The sequence below is a fragment of the Thamnophis sirtalis genome, unplaced genomic scaffold (assembly GCF_051295495.1).
Source record: "Thamnophis sirtalis isolate CommonGarterSnake01/CBP01778 unplaced genomic scaffold, rThaSir2_p1.2 scaffold_5, whole genome shotgun sequence".
Lineage (NCBI taxonomy): Eukaryota > Metazoa > Chordata > Lepidosauria > Squamata > Natricidae > Thamnophis > Thamnophis sirtalis.
In genome coordinates this window covers 24532563-24553185 of record NW_028261385.1, presented here as the reverse complement: position 1 = coordinate 24553185, position 20623 = coordinate 24532563, and the positions used below count along the sequence as shown (strand labels likewise).

The 20623-nt window shown below is 39.1% G+C and overlaps 1 protein-coding gene across 3 annotated transcripts; it reads left to right on the top strand.

Moving 5' to 3' along the window:
• Positions 1-1425: 1425 nt before the first annotated feature.
• On the top strand, positions 1426-19356 carry CUNH5orf34 (chromosome unknown C5orf34 homolog). 3 transcript variants are annotated; one of them, XM_087715073.1, is made up of 13 exons: positions 1426-1510; positions 4240-4476; positions 6784-6873; positions 8102-8739; positions 10199-10300; positions 12961-13081; positions 14318-14409; positions 15586-15655; positions 15746-15916; positions 16973-17067; positions 18086-18178; positions 18515-18555; positions 19010-19356. In XM_087715073.1, exons 2-13 carry the CDS (start codon positions 4282-4284, stop codon positions 19249-19251), a joined length of 1950 nt encoding a protein of 649 aa, XP_087571199.1. In that variant the 5' UTR covers positions 1426-1510; positions 4240-4281; the 3' UTR covers positions 19252-19356. The 3 variants fall into 3 exon arrangements, with proteins under 3 accessions (XP_087571199.1, XP_087571201.1, XP_087571200.1); XM_087715074.1 differs by having other exon boundaries at positions 1435-1653; XM_087715075.1 differs by lacking the exons at positions 18086-18178; positions 18515-18555; positions 19010-19356 and adding an exon at positions 17261-17623.
• The last annotated feature ends 1267 nt before the right edge of the window (positions 19357-20623 follow it).

The window sequence follows — 20623 nt, the reverse complement described above, 5'->3', positions numbered from 1 at the left end:
AGCCCTCTCTAAACTGTTTACAGAGTCAGCATATTGCCTCCAACAATCTGGGTCCTCATTTTACCCACCTTGGAATGCTGGAAGGCTGTGTCAACCTTGAGTCTGGTGAGATTTGAACTGCTGAACTGCAGCTAGCAGTCAGCTGAAGTAGCCTACATTGCTACACTCTAACCACTGCGGCATCTTGGCTCTTATATTATTAAGTCTTATATTAAGGACTGTATGGTTAGTATATTACACAATCTAACAAAGTTAATTGGATACATCATTTAATGTGTGGTTTGAACTCAGCCATTATGGCTTACCAAATTTTATAATACAAAAATTACATAACGGAAGACAGAGGAAATAAATGTTGGGAGATGGAATCCCAAATCTTTAGCAGTGAAAAAGTTTCAGTTGGGGGGTGGGTGGGTAGTTTGCCTTATGAGAAAGGAAGAACACTCGATATCTCACTTATTGTCCATCAGAGACTACAGAACAGAACAGAATTCTTTATTGCCAAGTGTGATTGGACACACAAGGAATTTGCCTTTGGTGTATATGCTCTTTGTTACATAAGAATAAAATACATTCATCAAGAATCAAGGTACAACACTTAATGATAGTCATAGGGTACAAATAAGCAATCAGAAAACTCAGTATAAATCTAATATAAATGTAAACATAAAATATGAAGATACAAGCAACCAAATTACAGTCATAAGTGGGAAGAGATGAGTGATAGGAACGATGAGAAGACTAATAGTAATGCAGCCTTAGTGAATAGTTAGACAGTGGTGAGGGAATAATCAAGTGTTGATTATTTGTTATTTGTTCATTTTACAGTAAATGACAGTGACTACCGTATAAATAAAAGATGAGCACCGCCCCCTAGAATCGGGAAGGACTAGCACATATGTGCGAGGATCTTTACCCTAGTGTATAAACAATTGGACCCGTAGCCCTAGATCAGAGGTCTTCAAACTTGGCAACTTTAAGACTTGTGGACATAGCTGGCTGGAGAATTCTGGGAGTTGAAGTCCACAAGTCTTAAAAGTTGCCAAGTTTGGGGACCCCTGCCCTAGACGGTGCTTCCAAGTATTGCATCCGCTGACAAGCATGGAGGTGCCTTTTGCTTTATTCAAAACGCACAAGCTGATTCCCCGGGGATGCGCACCATGGCTCCATACAAAATCATAGTAGATCTCCAACCCCTTCAACCTTGGGGGAAGAATCCCATAGCCTTTCTGATCCAGGAAGGACTAGCAGCGAGAAGCGCCTACCGTTCAAAGAAACTGGTAACTCAGAGAAAGCCACCACAAATCCGGAAAAAAAATCCTACTCTTCTGGGTCCCTCCCAAGCTCCGCCTTCCCTAAAGAGGCGCCTTAGTCCGTTTGAATCCTGACCTCCTCCTCTTTAGCGCCGCCCCTTTGAGTCTTTTGCCCCCGCGCTCTTTGGTCGGTTTCCCGGCTCCTCGTATACCCAGGAACGAGGACTTTAGTGGAGTTGATTCTGCCCTTAAACGAGGTACGTTGTTTAAACCTGAGTTTCCCTGTTTGCACCAGGGGAAGATCAACTGGCGCTGCGTTGCTTCCCGAGGCTGAGTACGCAAGGAGTGTTGGAAGGCTCTCGTCTCGGCGGATTGCTGGAGAAGAAATACACATTAGAGTGTGAGCAAACAGTTGATTCAGTTTTAGTTACTTCTCCCGCCTCTGGTGTCCTCCGAACGTGTTGCGCGAGAGGTCCAGGCAAACGAACTTCTAGCTAGTAAGAGCTAATGTACGATTAGCCTTTCCCCCTGAAAATGTTTGCACCGTTTTATTTTGGAGGTTTAATTTAATTTTTTAAGCATGTATAAGATAACAGATATAAGTATAAACATGATTATGAACACAGGAAATGGATGCGAAAAAGTGGGGACAGTAGTAGTAGTTTAAGCACACCTGGCCTCATAGCGCTTGCTATCTTTTTATCTTTATTTTTTTAATTGACTTTATTGTTTAATGTCTTTGTTGTAAGCCCCCCAGAGTCGTTGAGAGTTGGGTGACAGGTAATTTCAATAAATTATTATTCTCTGACCACAATGTGATGTCACAGCTGCTAGTTCTTTATTCACAAGAACTTAGGATAGCTATTGATATAGCTATAGTATATCTGTGAATCCCAGCAATGCATATCCTTTGGTGATTGCCAGATGGAAATTTTGTTGTCAATGTGTGTATTTTCTAAGTGCCCTGCAAGATTTTTTTGGTATGGTACCCAATGTGTCAATAACCTCTGGGACCAAGTTACTATGATTCATTGCACAGTCAGGCAGATATTTAGACAAGATTTGGCATTTTATCCACCTATCAAGCTCTTCACAAGGACTTGACATAGGAAGATGCTGGTTGATGGTGTTACAGGCTTCATTGCGGGATGTAAGCTGTTCCAAGTAAATTATTAAAAAATAGTTTAATTAAGGTGGGTATATCTGCAAATCTAGGCAGGGGTTTATTGAGCATGTGAAATCACATTTAGTTCCATGGTGATCCAATTTTTGCAGGAAATTGTACTAGAACAGATTCCATGGTGCTCAAATTCTGATCAAAATAGTTGTGTGTGCAGCTATCCTAGCCATTTACTTATATTTCCAAATAAATATCTCAGGAAGGCCTTCTGTCTTTTATCCGTTAGTTCAACTGCTGAAGAGCCCCACAAAAATATAGGTTCTATTTCTAGTGTTGATCCACAATCTTAATTATAAATGTAGTAAAAATACAGTCTACAAGACAGTGGGCTCCTGTTGATATCATGGATACACCTAGACCTGAACTTCAACTTTTGCATAAATTCAACAATAAGAGGAATGAATGCTTTATTTTATTTATTTTTTAGACAAGTTTTATTGCATTTTTTACCCATCATACATACTTTATGGACAGAGTGTGATCCAGGTCACATCTTATGCATCATACTCATAATCATAGTTTCAGTATATTCTAATTTTCCCACTTTTATCAATTTTCATCTCTTTTCTATAATCCTTTATCTTTTTTCCATTAATTCATTTAAGCTTACATATCATTATTAAACACCCTTTTCTTTTTGTCTTCAACTATTATTAATTCATCTTTACAAATTAAACATTTTTAACCATAGCTTTGCTATTCCAACTTCCACAATATTATTGTTTTCATAATTCTTTATCATTTACTATTCAATTTTCACACATAGTTAATATCACTGTATCTCCTGTATTTCACCTTTTTTGCAGTTTTTCCAGTTATTTACCCTATTTTTCTTCCCAGAAAATATCTCACAAATTCCCCTTCCCCAATCATTAACATTTTAAATTCCCAACATTGTTTAAATTTCCATTCAAAATTAATAGTATTTATTTAATTATCTACTTTCACATTCCCATATACCATCCCATCTAGGAATGAATGCTTTAGAAAGCAAGAAGAAACAGTGCAATGCCCCAAAAGTCATTCTTTTCACCTAATATCATGGTGAAAAGGATAAGGATGTCTTAACTTTTTTAGACTAAGAGCAGCAACAAATAGGTGGAGCCAGATTTTAAAAAAAAGAATGAATCTAGGATAGAAATTGAAACTGATTTAATATAATAAATTAATCAATGCATTTCCATATATAGCAGTAATCTGACAACTGCTTTGGGGATGAACTCAGCCATTTGGGGGCTGTATAGAGCTTGAGATTGTGCTACTTGCTGAAGACTTTCGTAAAGTTCATAGTGCTGAACAAAAGTGTAGTACACATTTGTACATAGTCCTTACTTACCAACCACAATTCTTTCAGCAATTCTATTGCTAAGTGACAGTTGTAAAGTGAAACATGGCATGACTGTGCCTGACTTACGACATAAGTTCATCAGTTTCAGCTACAGTTGTTAAGTGAATCACCCACGGTTGTTTAAGTGCAATATCACATGACCACAATTTTCTAGTTTCCCATTGAGTTTGATTGTGAGAAGCCAGCTGAGAAAGTTGCAAATAGTGATCGCAGAGCACTGCGGTTAAATGCAAACCTCTTGCAAAGTACCAAAATTGCGATCACATGATCAAGGTAATGCTGTGTGACTAAAATTTGTAAGGATTGGTCATAAATCTCCTTTTTCTACACCATGGTAACTTTGAACGGTGACTGAACATATAGTTGGTAAGTGAAGGCTACCTGTAACATTACTGATATTTGCACCATTTCTAATCCACACCTATACGCTAAAATAATCAATTGTGATTCCTTCACAGATTCACTTTGTAAAAACACTGTATGTGTTTTTTGTGGTTGTGATGGGGTCAGAAAGTCTCATGATCCTTTATGAAGATAATTCAGTGGAAATCCACTATGCAGATGGCTCCAGATTGCTCCTTTCTCCGTGTGGGTCAGAGTTCTTATTTGAAAAGGCGATTCCTCCCTCTGCGCATCCAATACAGCCACCGGAAAGAGTTCGCCAGAGGACACCATTTGCTATTAGTCTCTATCGGGTAAACCAAACCTTTTTTTTTCCCTCTAAGCAGGAGAAAAAGATAGCCTGTTCTGGGATAATAGGATTGTAGTAGAAAATCTTTTGCTTAAAGTCTAAAGAAAAGGGCTAAGCAGTGGTAAAATTCAAAATTTTTTACTACCATTCTGTGGGCGTGGCAGGGGAAGGGTGATGCAAAATCTCCATTCCTACCCCACTCCAGGGGAAGGATATTGCAAAATCTCCATTCCTAGCCTCTTTGGGGCCAGCCAGAGGTGGTATTTGCCCGTTCTCCGAACTACTCAAAATTTCTGCTACCGGTTCTCCAGAACCTGCTAAATTTCACCCCTGGGACTAAGCAAAAGTTTGGCAATTCTGAAAAGTCAGCAAAGAAGGCAAATTCATCACTGACATACCAGCAGACTAAGGGTCCATATAACCCAATTCTTTCTATCACAATCCTAGTGATTATCATATAAGTGCTACTATAACCAAATCATAAACACAACCATTTAAAAAAAAACATAACCATTCACAAACAGGCAGTCCTCGATGTACAACCACAATTGAACCTAAAATTTATATTGTTAAGGGAGATATTTGTTACGTGAGTTTCGCCCAGTTTTACGACCTTCCTTGCCACAGTTGTTAAGTGAATCCCTGCGGTTGTCTTCCAGTTGTTAAGTGAATCTATCTTTGCCGTTGTCTTTGCTTGTCAAAAGGTTGCAAAAGGCAATCACATGACTTTTGGATACAGCAAAGGTCATAAGTATGAACCAGTTGCCAAGCATCTGAATTTTGATCCACTTGACCATGGGGATGCTACAAAGGTTAAATTGTGAAAAATGGTCATGTCACTTTTTTCAATGCCAATGTAACCTTGAATGTCACTAAATGGACTTTTGTAAATCGAGGCCTACTAGTATAAGGAGGCTTAAAAGATATTCAGTGAAGACAATCCAATTAAAGAGTTGCACGTTTTGAGTTTGTAAAATAGTAGTAAACGGGCAATAGCCAGAATTTTAAACAGTAGTACCCCAAAGCGTAAGATGTTCTTGTAGATTGTATTGGTCCCAGATTTAAAATTGTGTTCTTGAGATTTTTTTTTGGCTCAAACTCATACAATGCAATGCAATGCAATGCAATAGCAGAGTTGGAAGGGACCTTGGAGGTCTTCTAGTCCAACCCCCTGCCTAGGCAGGAAACCCTATACCATTTCAGACAAATGGCTATCCAACATCTTCTTAAAGACGTCTAATGTTGGGGCATTCACAACTTCTGGAGGCAAGTTGTTCCACTGATTAATTGTTCTAACTGTCAGGAATTTTCTCCTCAGTTCTAAGTTGCTTCTCTCCTTGATTAGTTTCCACCCATTGCTTCTTGTTCTACCCTCAGGTGCTTTGGAGAATAGTTTGACTCCCTCTTCTTTTTGGCAACCCCTGAGATATTGGAAGACTGCTATCATGTCTCTCCTAGTCCTTCTTTTAATTAAACTAGACATATCCAGTTCCTGCAACCGTTCTTCATATGTTTTAGTCTCCAGTCCTTTAATCACCTTTGTTGCTCTTCTCTGCACTCTTTCTAGAGTCTCCACATCTTTTCTACATCGTGGTGACCAAAACTGAATGCAGTATTCCAAGGCATTATAAAGTGGTATTAACACTTCACGTGATCTTGATTCTATCCCTCTGTTTATGCAGCCTAGAACTGTGTTGGCTTTTTTGGCAGTTGCTGCACACTGCTGGCTAATATTTAAATGGTTGTCCACTAGGACTCCAAGATCCCTTTCACAGTTACTACCGTTGAGCAAGGTACCACTTATACTGTACCTGTGCATTTCGTTTTTGTTGCCTAAATGTAGAACCTTACTCTTTTCACCATTGAATTTCATTTTATTAGATAGTGATTATGATCTGTCCTACACATGTCCTAATTCTAGGCAGCCCTTAAGTGTCTAGGTACATCTGTTTTACAAGAACAGAAAGCTGGACTAAGGAATTCTTTGGGCTTACCCAAATAATTAGATTCTTGTTCTGTTTCTAGGATTCCTCATCGGGAAAAATGGTATTGATGAATAAATCTTCCTTGGTAGGGTGCGGCTTTAGCTGTGTGTGATACAGACCTTAATGCCAGTAAATTACTTGAGAAGATTGAGCAAATGGATTTTGCTTACTTTCCAATACACTTTAAAATCTTCTTTTCTTTTAAAATCAGAAATTATGCTGGATGGCATTTTAAAAGAGCTTTTTGTATAGCAATAATGCTAAAAAGTAAGAAGTTAGTGATTTTGCCAATATATGAAATCAAATTTTCTTTACTTTTTTTTAAGGAACAACTCTTGCGGGCAATAGATTTCCGAAATCAATACTCTGAGCTACCCTATTTACCTTCAGACATTATTCCTCCAGAAAGGAAAAATGTAAGTTTTGAGTATACGTTTTGAAACAAACATAGATTCTAATGAAATATTTAATTGGCTAATATGTGTTATCTTCTTAGATTATTAGACACTAATGTATAATTATACTGATTCATTGGGAAGTAAAGATAAAAAAACATTAGTACACATTATCTGTGTTTGCACAAAACACTTTTCTCATGTAGTTGCTTTTGTTGTGGCCTGCCAGCAGCCAACGGAGCTAGCAGCAGATTCGGACAGTGAGGAGTTTGGGGAGAAATGTGGGCCAGTCCTGGAGTCTGGGGAAGGCTCTGATAAGGGCTCTGTGTTGGAGGAAGAGAGGGGGCCAGAGCCATATGCCGGTTATCAGCTGCCTTCAAAGTCAGACATCAGTGAGGCAGACAAACAGCTGGAGCCTGTTCCCAGTGTGCGCATACGCAGAGTTGCCAGACAAAGGGAACAGCTAAAGAATAGGTGTCAACTTGGGAGTAAGGCCAGAGGTGGATGATGAATGGTCCTCCCAGAGGAAATAAAAGAGCAACAAAGGGGGAGTAGAGTTTGCAGGAGACAATGACTCTCTGAGTTTTGCCAAGTTCCATAGGATGGTGAATTTCCTTCTCTAAAATTGAACTCGGTGTTGACCTCCAAAGAGGAGGAAGCTGTGACTTGAGATTCCCACAGCACCTCTATACCATCTTGGTAACTGGCTGTTTCTAAGATCAGAAAATTTGTCCCGGAAAAAAAAAAGAGAAAGAAATAGAGTTGTGGTGGAATTTGCATTACGCCAGAAGAAATGGGGTTAGATAGGGTCCTGTCCTTTTCCTCAATTCAGAAAGAACACCTCGAGTTAATCTAAATGTATTCTTTCCTATTACCCACAAGGATATGAACAGAGAAGAACAAAGGTTTTGATCTGCCATTGGCAAGGCTTTAGAAAAGTCTAAGCCAGGGGTCAGCAACCCGCAGCTCTTGGAGCCGCATATGGCTCTTTCATCCCTCTGCTGCGGCTCTCTGTCGCTCAAAATATGTGTCACAAGCACCAATGGGCGACGAAAAGAAAACAGAACCTTTAATTCAAATACATATGCTAGTTTTGTGGGTGCTCAGGAAATAGTCGGGCACGGGAAGGGTTTTGTGGCTCCCGGTGTTTTCTTTTCTGTGGGAAACAGATCCAAATGGCTCTTTGAGTGTAAGGTTGCCGATGCCTGGTCTAAGCTATCAGAACTTTAAAACTCAATCTCTTCTGCAGGTTATTTTCACAGATGTCACTGAAGCCAAATGGCCTGGCCTTCATACGGCTAAGGAGGAAATGTGTCTGCTAAATGGCAATGTGAAAGTCACATCTTTAGATGGACATGCTTCTCTTTCTTTACCAGAGCTTCAGCAAGAATTTACGGTGGAGTTTTTATGCAAAGTAAGCGAGGGACTAAGAATCCCGTCATCGTTTTCAAAGAGGAGCTCCTGTAAGTCAACCCAAGCAAGTTATGAAAGTTCCAGCCAAAGCTCTGACTTAAAAACGCATTCAAGGCTGCTAGGAACAAAAATGAAGGACAATGTAGTTATAGAAAATTGTGCACAAGAGAACAGTTCAAGGGCTGTGCAAAAAGAAGATAAGATATCTCAGTCTTCCCAGAAGAGTTTGTTTGAATACTGTAGGGTTATACAGCATATATCAGTGTCATCCTGTCCTGAAGAATGGAAGTACCCTTTGTCATTAGCATTAAGAATCCATCAGTCACACAGTGGAAATGAAGCTGGCTCCAATAAAGGAAAGAATGAAAAAGATTGCCCAAGCCTGGATCTTGCTAATGAATGCAGAATGGCTGACACAGTTACTTGTCTACCTTCAGCGTTACCTCTCAGTTGTCATGCTCCATTTCTACACAGGTAAACTAGTTTTATACATTAAAACGTCTATATCATTTATTTCCATCTTTTAAAAAACTTCCTATTAAATAGCTAAAAATCTGTTTAAAATCCTACCAACATCCATACCAATGTAAACAATGGAAGTCATTGTCTCCAAGTATCTGGAAAGGACCAAATGAGAGAAGTTCCTTTAAGGATTCTAATCAAACTTTGATTTTTGAGATCTTAATATTAAATATTCCCTTCAAGGCCAAAACTGTTATTGTAAAACAAATAATTTGCAGCTGTTTATTACATTACATTCAGCTTTGGATGGTAAAATCTAAATAGCATAGAGTAGAATATTCTTTATTGGCCAAGTGTTTATTGGACACACAAGGAATTTGTCTCTGGTGCATAAGCTCTCAGTATACATAAAAACAATCATAAATCATAAGACGTCCATAAATCATAAGATACAATCAACAAAGTGATAGTCATAAGATATCAATAGGACTCTGTAATAGGAAAGGTGAAAAGGATAATAGTAATACAGTCCTGCCACATGGTTAGATATCCTTAGGCATAGACAGTGCTGTGGAATTATGTGTTTAGCAGAGTGATGGCATAGGGAGAAAACTATCTTTATGTCTAGTTGTTTTGGCATGCAATGTCCTGTAGCAGCATCCTGAGGGGAGCAATTGAAACAGTTTATCTCCAGGATGTGAGGGGTCTGTAAGATATTTTCTCAGCCCCTCCTTATGGCTCGCACAGTATACAGGTCCTCAATGGAAAGCAGGCTGGTTTATTATTATATTTATTAACATCAAAAATTCAAATCATAATTAATACTCTTATATTTACATTTTTCCTATCTTTAAAAGTCTAAGTCATCTCTAAACATTAGAGCTTTCATAATCTCTTGTCAACACTGTATATGTATGTCTGGTGTTATGTATGCTGTTAGGTAAGCTCCCCGTTGGGAGAGTGAGTACGTTCAGAGAAGCATTGTTAGAATTGTGTTGGAGAACAAACAAACCAGCATACAGAGACACTGCAGTTTAAATAGGCTTTTACTTTGGTGGAAATAGAGGTATCAGAGTCCATCAAACAATCCAAGTCATACACGGATAAGACAGTCAGTTAAGGGATAATCCAAATAACATAGTCCAGTATCATATAATCAGTTCAGTACTCAAAGTTTGCTAGCACTTTCAAAACTTACAATAGCTCACAGCACTTTCTAACAGCCAACTTCCAAAACACTCAGATCAGATCAGCCCAGCATCTAACAAACAATCATTCTGGCTCCCTCTTATGGCCGATTGAGGAAAACAGCAACCAATCACATTTTACAGTATGTTTTAAAGAAACAGGTATAACATTGTTACATGAGTTATATATTGCCAACCCAACCGTTAGAATTATATCCCTAACATATGCCTAATATAATAGTTTTTAAAATAGTTTTTAAAAACATAATTGATTTGATCCATAGGTGGACCTTCACTGATATTTTTGAACAAAAACAGGAGGAGGATGGATATCACTCATACTCACAACCTATCAAAATACTTTGGAGCAAGGGTATTACTTACAGGTACTGTAAGTCTATGTGTGTTTATGAAAGGAGTTTTAAAGACTAATAAATCTGTATTCTTACTTAATAGTAAGAAGACTGGTACTGAAGTATATGCAAAATAATAAGGATAGATTTTTAATGAGCATCGGTGTTCCAGTGTAATGAGCAGGCAGTCCTCACTTATCAACCACTCATTGAGCAATTGTTTGAAGTTATGATGGCACTGAACAAGTGCTAATTAAGGTGAATCCCCAAAGTTCTGACATTATAGATCTATGGCCATGTGCTCATGATTCAGTAGCTTGGCAAACAGCTTGCATTTAACGATGGTTGAGGCATCCCATGGTCACATGATCAATATTTGCGACCTGCCCTGTTGGCTTTCCACAAGCAAAACTAATGGGGAAGCCAGAAGAGAAGGTCACCAGTTGTTCTGGTAATGTTGTGGCCAGCCAGCAGAGCTAGAGGCACACAACAGGAGCAGGAGACAATTAGTTTGCTTAATTGGTTTGTGACTCTACGACTTTTGACAAGTTTTGCAGATATCGGCCTGTCAGCTCTCCAAGCCAGATAAGGTCTGTGATTGTAAATCCTTTCTCGAAAGACTTTATTGGATGTGAATGAGCAGAATTCACAGTAAATTATTAAAAGGGGTTTGTCTTGACAAGGAGTTTGCTTCATGCTCTTAGGAAGCCTAGGTCAGAACAGGTAACACCTCCCACACACAAGCATCTCAGGCCTTCCTGCATGGCATATCCTGCTTCCCTCCTCTTCCCTCTGCTTGAACACACCTGCTTCCTCCTCCTTCAGCTGCCACATCACAGCACCCCCTACTCCACTTACACAGTGCCTACACCAGGCCTTCCCCTAGCCCCTGGTAGCGCCCCTGCTGTTTACTTGGGATCTTATCCACTTCCCGCTTAATGATCCACATATCTTGGATTATGATGGCAATGGGGACTAGCTGGACAACTATTTCCCATTGTCCACCCCAATAACATTCTGGAAAATCATTGAAAACTTGGTAATTTTCCCAGGCTTGGGGTAAGAAGGTCTTGAGACCCTGTCAGGTATGGTTTGGTTTGGCAGGGTTTCACCCTAGGCAAACAGTGTTTCAGAGGAATAGTTATCAACACAAACGTTATCTTGCTCGGAGAGTTGCCAGATAACTAGTTTCCAAATGCAGGGCAATGCAACATTTGGCACAGAATCTCTTACAGTCACAAACAGAGCTTTCCACTCTTGAAACAACCAAAGGAACAAATGGTTTCCTGCAAAAGCCTACGCCCTCTTTTGTTTCCTATGCGAGGGGCCAATCACCTCCAAGGTGTAGCTTTACTCTTAAGTCAACCCTGCTTTCTTAGTTGTTCTTGTGTTCTGGCAGCTCTGCGCATTAGCATACTGGGAACAGGCTCCAGCTGTTCCTCTGCCTCACTGCTGTCTAGCTCCCTCTCTACCTCCAATGTAGAGCCCTCCTCTGAGCTTTCCTCAGTCCCCAGGACTGGCCCATGTTCCTCCCCAACTTCCTCACTGTCTGACTCTGCTGCCACCTCCGCAGGCCGCCGGCGAGGCACAATAGTACCGTATTTTTCAGAGTATAAGATGCACTGGAGTTAAGACGCACCGAGGTATTGAAGAGGCAAATTTTAAAAAAAAAGTTTGCAGCACTCTGCAAACCTCCCGAAAATGACCCGTTTTTTTGCAAAAATGGGCCCTTTCCCCCCCCCAAAAAGGCATGAATAGCCTTAAGGGGGCTTGCAGAGTGCTCCTGGGGGATGGGGAGGCAAAATGAGCAAAAAATGTCCCATTTTCTGAAGAAGAAAAAAAAAGCATGGATAGCCTTTAGAAAGCTTATAGAGTGCTGGAGGCTGGGGGTGGGGGGGTTAAAATTGAGCAAAAAAACTGGCCTTCTAAAAGCTCTCTAGAGGCTATGTACGGCCATTTTGGTGAAGAGGCGGGGTTTTGGAGGCAAAAAATGCTGCATTCAGTGTATAAGACGCACTCCTTTTTGAGGGAAAAAAGTGCATCTTATACTCCGAAAAATACAGTATTTCTTTTTAAAAAAAACAACTTTATTTAAATAAATATATCTGAAATCTTATACCTACAACATATCACACTGCCTTTAGAATACCATCTGAAACCATCACTTCAAATTAAGATCTCATGGTTTAAAACATGCCTCCCCCACCTCTGGTCTGTGGCCCAGCACTGCGCCACAGCATGCCAGAAAGTGGGCTGCACAAAGAAGCAAAGCCCCATCCATGGGGTACAGGTAGCACATGAAACCACGGAACCAGCCAGGGTGCCCAACCAAAAAAACTTCTCCCCACGGAATTGGCTCCGGGTGCCCAAAAGGTTGGCAACCACTAGTTTAAAACATTTAGCATACATTTTTCCTATTCTTAACCCTGTTTTTTTTTTTGTAATACTTTAATTTATTAATTATTTGTTCAGGAGAACGGAAAAACTTGCTTAACTTTTTAAGGTTTCTTTAATTTCAGTATTTAATTGTAGATTGTAATTCTTTCTTCCATGGCTCGATAGACTATGAGAGATTTTTTAAAATCTGTTAGCCTTCTTCCAGTATCAGATCTTAGATTTATTTACAATTAATCTACATAGCCTATTGAGATAATCAAAACATAGTGGAGCTAATGACCCATATTTTCTATTAGGTTTTCTCTTGGACTTAGAAGCATAGAAATTTATCCTGGTGATGGATCCCTTCTTAAATCGGAAGGTTTCTTTTTGGGGAAATACTTCACTCGTTATTGTATTAACCCACAAACCAAACAGGTAAATAACTGCAAGTAAACCTTTTCTTGGATATTTTATGATAGCTGTTTTTCAGGAATGCAGTAGAACTAGCCCATTTAAAATGAGGATTGTGATAGATTAAGAATTATGGCTAACAAATTAGTGAGAGAAAGAGGGGGAAGGAGAGGGACTGTGTGTGTGTGTGTGTGGGCGCGTGCACACGCAACCACACAGTGTACTTTTCTTGCCCCTTTGCAGATAACAAAGAGGAGAATGTATAGACCAGTGATGGCAGACCGACCGAGCGCCCAAAGCGTGCGTATGCAAGCATGCATACCCCAAACCCCAAAATACAATGTGCATGCGGCCCCCATGCATAAGCACGCGGCCCCAGCATGCGCCACGCCCATGCACACATGGGCCCCGTGCATGAACCCAGCATTTGTGCGGTAGAGACCTAAAGACCATCTGGCTGGCGGCAGGCGTGCATGCATGGTGGAGCTGAGCTGGGGCGATGATTTGCAGGGCGCTGCATAGCCACCTCTGGCACACGTGCCATAAGTTCGCCATCACAGGTATAGACTGTTAGTGCATTTACTGATTTTTTAAAACTTATTTATTCATATACTGTATATCAAATTCTTTGTACCTAGGGTTCTTACAATTATTTAAATCAGATGTGAGATTTTTGATGTCTAGATCTGCAATCATGGTTTAAATGTTTGGTTTTCCTTTCATGAAACAGAAAATAACAAAGAGCAAGTTCTCCTGGCTGCTTCTAACATGATGACCCTTAACTCTTATTTTAAGAAACGTGTTTATCCATAGTCTGTGACCAAACACCTTTTCCAAAAAAACAGGAAACGGTTAATATGGTTCCTTCTTACATTATCCATCTTCCCATCTTCCTAGAATATCAGTTTTTTTTTCCAAGCAGATAATCCTACTTCCACATTAATTCCTGGATTTACTGTAAGAACCGAGATGCTTTATGTTCATGTTGAAATCCCTACACCTATCAACAGTCTTATAGGCAGTATTGCACTTTTAATTTTTAGTTTTGACAGAGCTGCATCAGACTTACAATTATCTGTGGCATATGTCAGAAAAACAAGAGATGAGATCAATTTAACACCAAAGGAACAAACTGCTTTTAAACTGTATAATGAACAACTGTTGACTTGGAGTCCAGTAGTTTAATGATCTGTTGCACTTACTTTGTTGGTTAGCGCTTTTGTAAATAGTTATTTTTTTTCTTTTACATTCATCTTTTAGATAGAAGAAACTATGTATTCTGTAAGCAGCCTACCACCAGATGTCCCCGGGAATCTCTACTCTCTAGGGGCAATAATAACACAGTCAGTAAGGTGAGGTACTTTGCTTTCTTTTAAGTATTTGTTCATTTATTTAGCTTATACCACTCAGTTTTCTAGGTAATTTGAAATAACGTTTAATCACTTTCAGTAACATTGAAAAAAGGACAACAGTTAATGAAAACTGTTCAAAGTACCAAAATCCCTGAACCTAGATCAGTGATGGCTAACCTTTTCCAGACGAATGTGCCCTGCACATGCACCACACCCCCGTGCATTTGCACGCCTCCCCCTGCGCATGCACATGCCCCCATGCACACGCTACACACACACACACCCTCGCTCATGCGTGACAGAGATCCAAAGACCAGCTGGCTGGCGGGAGGTGTGCAGGTGTGGGAGGCAGAGCTGATGTCTTGAGTGCCATCAGAGAGGACGCTGCGTGCCACCTCTGGCACGCAAGCCATAGGTTCGCCATCACGGACCTAGATTAATTCTGGGCATGCTGTGACAGTCATAAGTGCAAAAACTGGTCATAAGTCACTTTTTTCAGTGTCGTTGTAACTGAACAGTCACTAAATGAATGCTTGCTGGCCGAGGACTACCTGTATATGAATCACATATAAAATAAATCTATCTTGATTCTAAAGAAGAATAGCTAGGAATTTAAAAATGTTGCCAAGCTTTACTGTAAATCATCAAGTTATTGTGCGTTAGACCCCTCCTCCTACTGCTCATTCTAGCACAGTGTTTCTCAACCTTAGCAACTTGAAGATGTCTGGACTTCAACTCCCAGAATTCCCCAGCCAGCGAATGCTGGCTGGGGAATTCTGGGAGTTGAAGTCCGGACATCTTCAAGTTGCCAAGGTTGAGAAACACTGTTCTAGCATAAGGCGCTGGGCATAGATGGTAGCTATTATTTTTTCCCAAGCATTTTTATTTCATCAGATAACAAGAAAGTCAACAGTCAACAAGAAAACCAGAAAAAAATGGAAAACTAAAAATAAATAGGGTAGAGGGTTAGAAACATTATAACAATAAATATTTTTTCAAAGTTAGTGAGTTAACATGTAGTAAAATATTCTGTTGATTTAGAACTTCAAACCATTATTAAGATCAAGTTAATATGCAATAATTAACAGCAATGGACAGTATGAATAATACATTTAAATGTTTTAAAGGCTTGCAACATAAAATGAAATTTGGGTCTTTTTTTATTTTTCTAATTAGAGTTCTTCAACATGATCTTGAGAATATGCTTTCCTTGACACATAATTATAATGTTTGCTGCTGGAAATTGGTAGGTATGAATGTGATAATCAAATACTAGCATAAGATAAGTTAATACAACTAAAATGTAACTTATTTGATTTCACTTGTTTTTCAATAGTCTTCTGAGACAGGTGGAAGAGAAGTTTTACCATTCCCTGTGGCTGAAACATTTGTTCCTAATGTAGGAAGATTCTTTGCATATTCAGATAAGAAAATACATGCTGTATTTTGTGATGGGATAGTCCTGAATATGGAATGGGATTTCAGTACTCACTCTGGAAGATCACAGGTGAGCAATAGGTAAAGTTAATTATGTTTATTTCATATTTAAAGACATATCATTTAAAGAAATATGGATAAACTGAATCAGATCAGAATAAGTCCCCAAGTGCCCATACTATAAACAATCCTTGACAACTTTTAAGATTGGCTATTTAACATATGACATTGTAAAACAGTGTTTCTCAATCTTGGCAACTTTAAGATGCATGGATGGAAACTAATGGAGGGGGGGGGAGAGAGGACTGGATGGACACATAAAAAAGTCCAATGCTTGCCCTGTGTTCAACACTGCCAGGATAGATTTTTTTAGATAAGATTAGATTAACAAAGTTGGAAGGAGTCTTGTAGGTCATCTAGTCCAACCCCACCCAAGCAGGAGACCCTACACCACTTCTGACATGTGGCAGTCCAATCTCTTCTTGAAAGCCTCCAGTGATGATTTGATTTTATGTTTTATTTATACACACATGCATGTTGCAGGAACACTGTAAATACAAAAAAATAGTTTTAAGAAGGTTAGCATTAGCATTAGATCCTTCCAGTGGTGGGATTCAACTGGTGTAACAACCAGTTCGCTAAATGCGCGTCACTCCACATGCGCACAGTATATTTGAAAACAGCTCAAAAACTTACCTTCTGCAGTTCTGGTGAGTAAAACAACTGAGGCATAGCAATCCACTCTGCCACGCCTATCAGCTGGGCTTCAAACAAAGGAAATATAGGTCAGTAGAGAGTGCATGCCAGCGGATCATTGGAGCAAACTGGTTTGCTCTCAGCTGATTATCAGAGCTACCGGTTTGCCCGAACCAATCCGAACCGGCTGAATCCCATCTCTGGATTCCTCCCATTCCAATAGCATGTCAGACAGCATGCATTTTCAGTCTTGAGCGAGTAGTTCAGTGTCTTCCCATGTGAGGTTTAATGTCTTTAACTCTTCCATCTTGCAGAAGATCCAGAAAGCTACCTGGTCTCCTAGTTTAGACTAGGAAATCAACATGACCTAAAATAAATTACGGTGGACGGGGATAGTAGACATTCTTTCCTATTTTATTTTTTGTTCAAGAATCCTCAACAGAACAACGCAGGTTGGTGTAAACTGACTTGTCCTGGAGGAGCACAGCAGCTGTTCCAGATTGATCATCCTGGGCCCTATGAGAGGTACTTGTGGAGAATTTTAGGAGCCTTGCTCCAGTTCAACTTCTCTAAAACCAAGATGGTGGAAGTTGTTTTATAAATTACTTTTAGCAAAAAAGCCTTTTTTAAAATACGGCAGATGTTAAAAGTAGCTGTATAGTTGTTGGTTGATAGATGGCTGGAGTAGTTTTTCAAGAATTACATTTTTTTTCTCCAGAATTCTGTGTGTCATGACACAACTATTAAGATGTATGCAATCTTTTAAGTTAGCTGATAACCACAGGAAAAATGATTATATGCAGCGGTACAAGGAATATGTCCCTCTACATATTTAATGCTGCATGTGATAACCGCAGCAAGATTGGTATATGCACAAAATTGGAAAAGCAGAGATGGCCAACCGAAAAAGAGGTAATAAATAAAAGTTTGATCTGTTCAGAAATGGACAGATTGACACTAGAAATCAAAAATAGAGACGAGACAGAATATTATGAAATTTGGAATAAAATGTAACAATGGTTGGAAATGAGGAAAAGGAGTCGGAACAGAACATTTTGAGGACCGTAAAATTGGAACTGGATAATACATAGATAAATATATAAAGGAGGATAGGGAATGTGTTAATAAAATTAATGTAGTTATGTACAATAAGTAGAAAGTGTATTTGTTGTTGTGTTAAAATATGTTTGGGATGACAAAGCCAGAAAGATTACTCTATGTCCAATGTTTTTAATGTTTATTCAATTAAAAAACAATTTTTTAAAGAAGAATATGTCCTACTGCTGCCAAAATGGTTTCCACAATTAAAAACTCAAGTCCCTCCTATCTCTTATATCATCATCACTTACATGCAACCCTCATACATTCTGCTGATAAGCCCATCGAAGTTACTGACTGTCCTGCACTTTTGTTCTGCTCTTTATTTTTTATTACCTTTTACTAACTTAATTGGTGCTCATAAGATGTTCCACATTTGACGGGACTCCTGAAAAGCTGCTTCCCATTTACACCAGATGTAACAAAACCTTTTTCTTTAATGCAGATATATCACAACAGTGGTGGAATGGTGCCAAAGCCTGAACAAGGACAGAGGGACATGTACCAATACAAAAGTATCCATTCAAGAACAAAGCTGGTATTCTTAACTAAAACAACCCTGAATATTCTCAAATCTGTAGTGATGCTTTGTAAAAGCCATTCATTGGATTTATTATCTTGGCCTTGATATCTCAAGGATCTTTTTCCCCCATTTTAATTAAAAGTATAGTTTGTTCTGCAAATTAGTAGCAAAACATACATTCACTTTTCAGTAATTCCTCCCCCCACCCACCCCAAAGTATATTAAAAGGAAGCAATGAAACAAACTTTTAATGTTTTTAGAGGGACATTCTATTCTATCAGATTTTGCTAATATTATACTAACCAATAAAACAAATGTTTGTTTTAATTAAGCTTCTCTTTTTTCCCCCAGGTCAGTTGAGGCTGAGCTTGAAAAAATAAGACGATTCAATTGTATCCTTTTCTATACCTTTTCAATCCCCACAACACTTTTTAAAATAGATAATTCTTGGTTTGAGACATCCAATAATTGCCCTATTGGGAACTCTAATTCAGTTTTCCAGTCAAAGCATCAGTAAAATAGCTGGGAACAATAACATCCATATGGTACAGACTTTCTTGTGACAATGTTTGTTATGCCATAGTTATCATTAACTGGATTTGCATTCTTATGTAATGAAATACCCCAAAGAAAATTCTAAATTGTGATGTGCATGTTTAGTTGTGTTCTAAGATCACAGAGACACAGTCAAAGGGAAGTTTTTGTAAAATTGTATATACATGTATATATCGCATTGCAGAATAGGATACAGTGAAAAGCAACTCAACAAGTTCCTTCTAATTTGAATAAGAAAAGCGAGAAGTGGCTGTTTTTAGTATCTTGTTTCTCCTTAACTACCTACTATAGTTTTAGTTGACAACAGCAATATTCCAGGTAGGTTTTCAACTGTGGGAAGAAAATTGTCATCTGGCCTAGATACAGAAAGTGTACAGAAAGAAGTCTTTTTGGCAGAGGATATCAGTATCAAGAACATAACTGAGTCTCTGGAAAAAACTTCAAAAGTTATAAATGATATTGACTCTCTTCTGGCTTCTTCCATAAAAAATCCTGGTGTCAAAAATATTTCAAGGAAGGTTGTCCGTCTTTAATTTGACTGAAAAAGTAAAGGTCGCTAACTTCAAAGATGATTGTATAAAATTTATATAAATTATGACAAATATTTTTTAAGGATTAAATATTAAATTACAAATAAATGTGAAATGTGTCTTCACTGAGATGCTTTATTGTTTGAGAAGTAAACTGCAGTCATATTAGTATTTGTTGGTACTGGTAGTTACAAGGAACACACAGATTTTACATTATATTAAGAAACATCCTTAGGATGTTTAGCATTTCAATGAATGTTATATTCAGACTTAATAGGTTTGATGCAGTGGTGGGTTGTAGGCAGTACGCACTGGTAGGGGCGTACTGAAGCACCGGGTTCCAGTATGGTGTTCCGGAGGGCCCGCCCGCACTCCTTACCTTCGGCGCTTAGACATGTGGCGCGTACAGCACCTGCAGGATGCTCTGCGGGAGAACTGGAGTATTGTGGAGGCGTCGCTGTATGGTAAGATGCATACGCACACGTGTGCGCGCGCACACCACATGCATTCATGTGGAGGACGCTGGGCCCTGTTGCAACCCTACCGGTTGCAACGGGATCCGAAACCCACCACTGGTTTGATGGCCCTTTTTCTTGAATAAACTATCCAAAATATATTCCTGAACTATAAATGTTTTAAGTAAATAAATGATCTAAATAGGAGCAAAGCCTTATTTATGGCCTGTGCCTTTATTAACGTTGCACTATCACTTTCCTCTAAACCACTGTGAATCGCTTAGGTGAAATGGATGGATGGCATTGGGAAATGGGACTAAAGTTAAATATAGATAAGATCTACCTGTAATTAATCATAACAGATTCAAAAAGAAGTGAGAAGGATCAACCTTCAACATAAAGAAATCAGCAGTCAAGAAATACCCCTCAGACCAGAATTCAGTAGAGCTGCCATGAAGGCCTTAGAGAAAATATTCAGATGCCGGAATATATCTAAGCCTGCAAACACAGAATTGTTCTGGAAATGGTTTTTCCCTGTGACATTACGGAAGTGAAAGTTGGTCGCTGAAGAAGCAGAATAGGAACATATTAAAGCTTTTGAACATGAATAACCAAGAAAACCAGCAACTAGCCAAAAAAAAAACCCCAGAACTCTAATTGAAGACACAACTGACCAGGCTCAAATTATCCTACTTCAGATATCTGAAGACCTTGCTCTCTTAAGAAGTCTGTCATGCTGGGAAAGGTGGAAGGAAAGAGAAGCGGATGGTTAGCAACAAGGTGGATGGGTTCACAGTTGGAGTAGCTGAAGCATGGGGGGAAATGTATGGGGTTACTAAAAGTCTTGATGGCATGTTAATCAGTCAATCAGGTCCCAGACCATGGTGCCTACTGTCTTTGTCAAATAGCCTCTGGTCTCA

Coding starts and splice junctions, on each gene's coding strand:
- CUNH5orf34 (XM_087715073.1), top strand. CDS start 4,282: ATGGGGTCAGAAAGTCTCATGATCCTTTATGAAGATAATTCAGTGGAA. Junction 6,874..8,101: donor TTCCTCCAGAAAGGAAAAAT/GTAAGTTTTGAG, acceptor TCTCTTCTGCAG/GTTATTTTCACAGATGTCAC. Junction 18,179..18,514: donor TCCATTCAAGAACAAAGCTG/GTATTCTTAACT, acceptor TTTTTCCCCCAG/GTCAGTTGAGGCTGAGCTTG.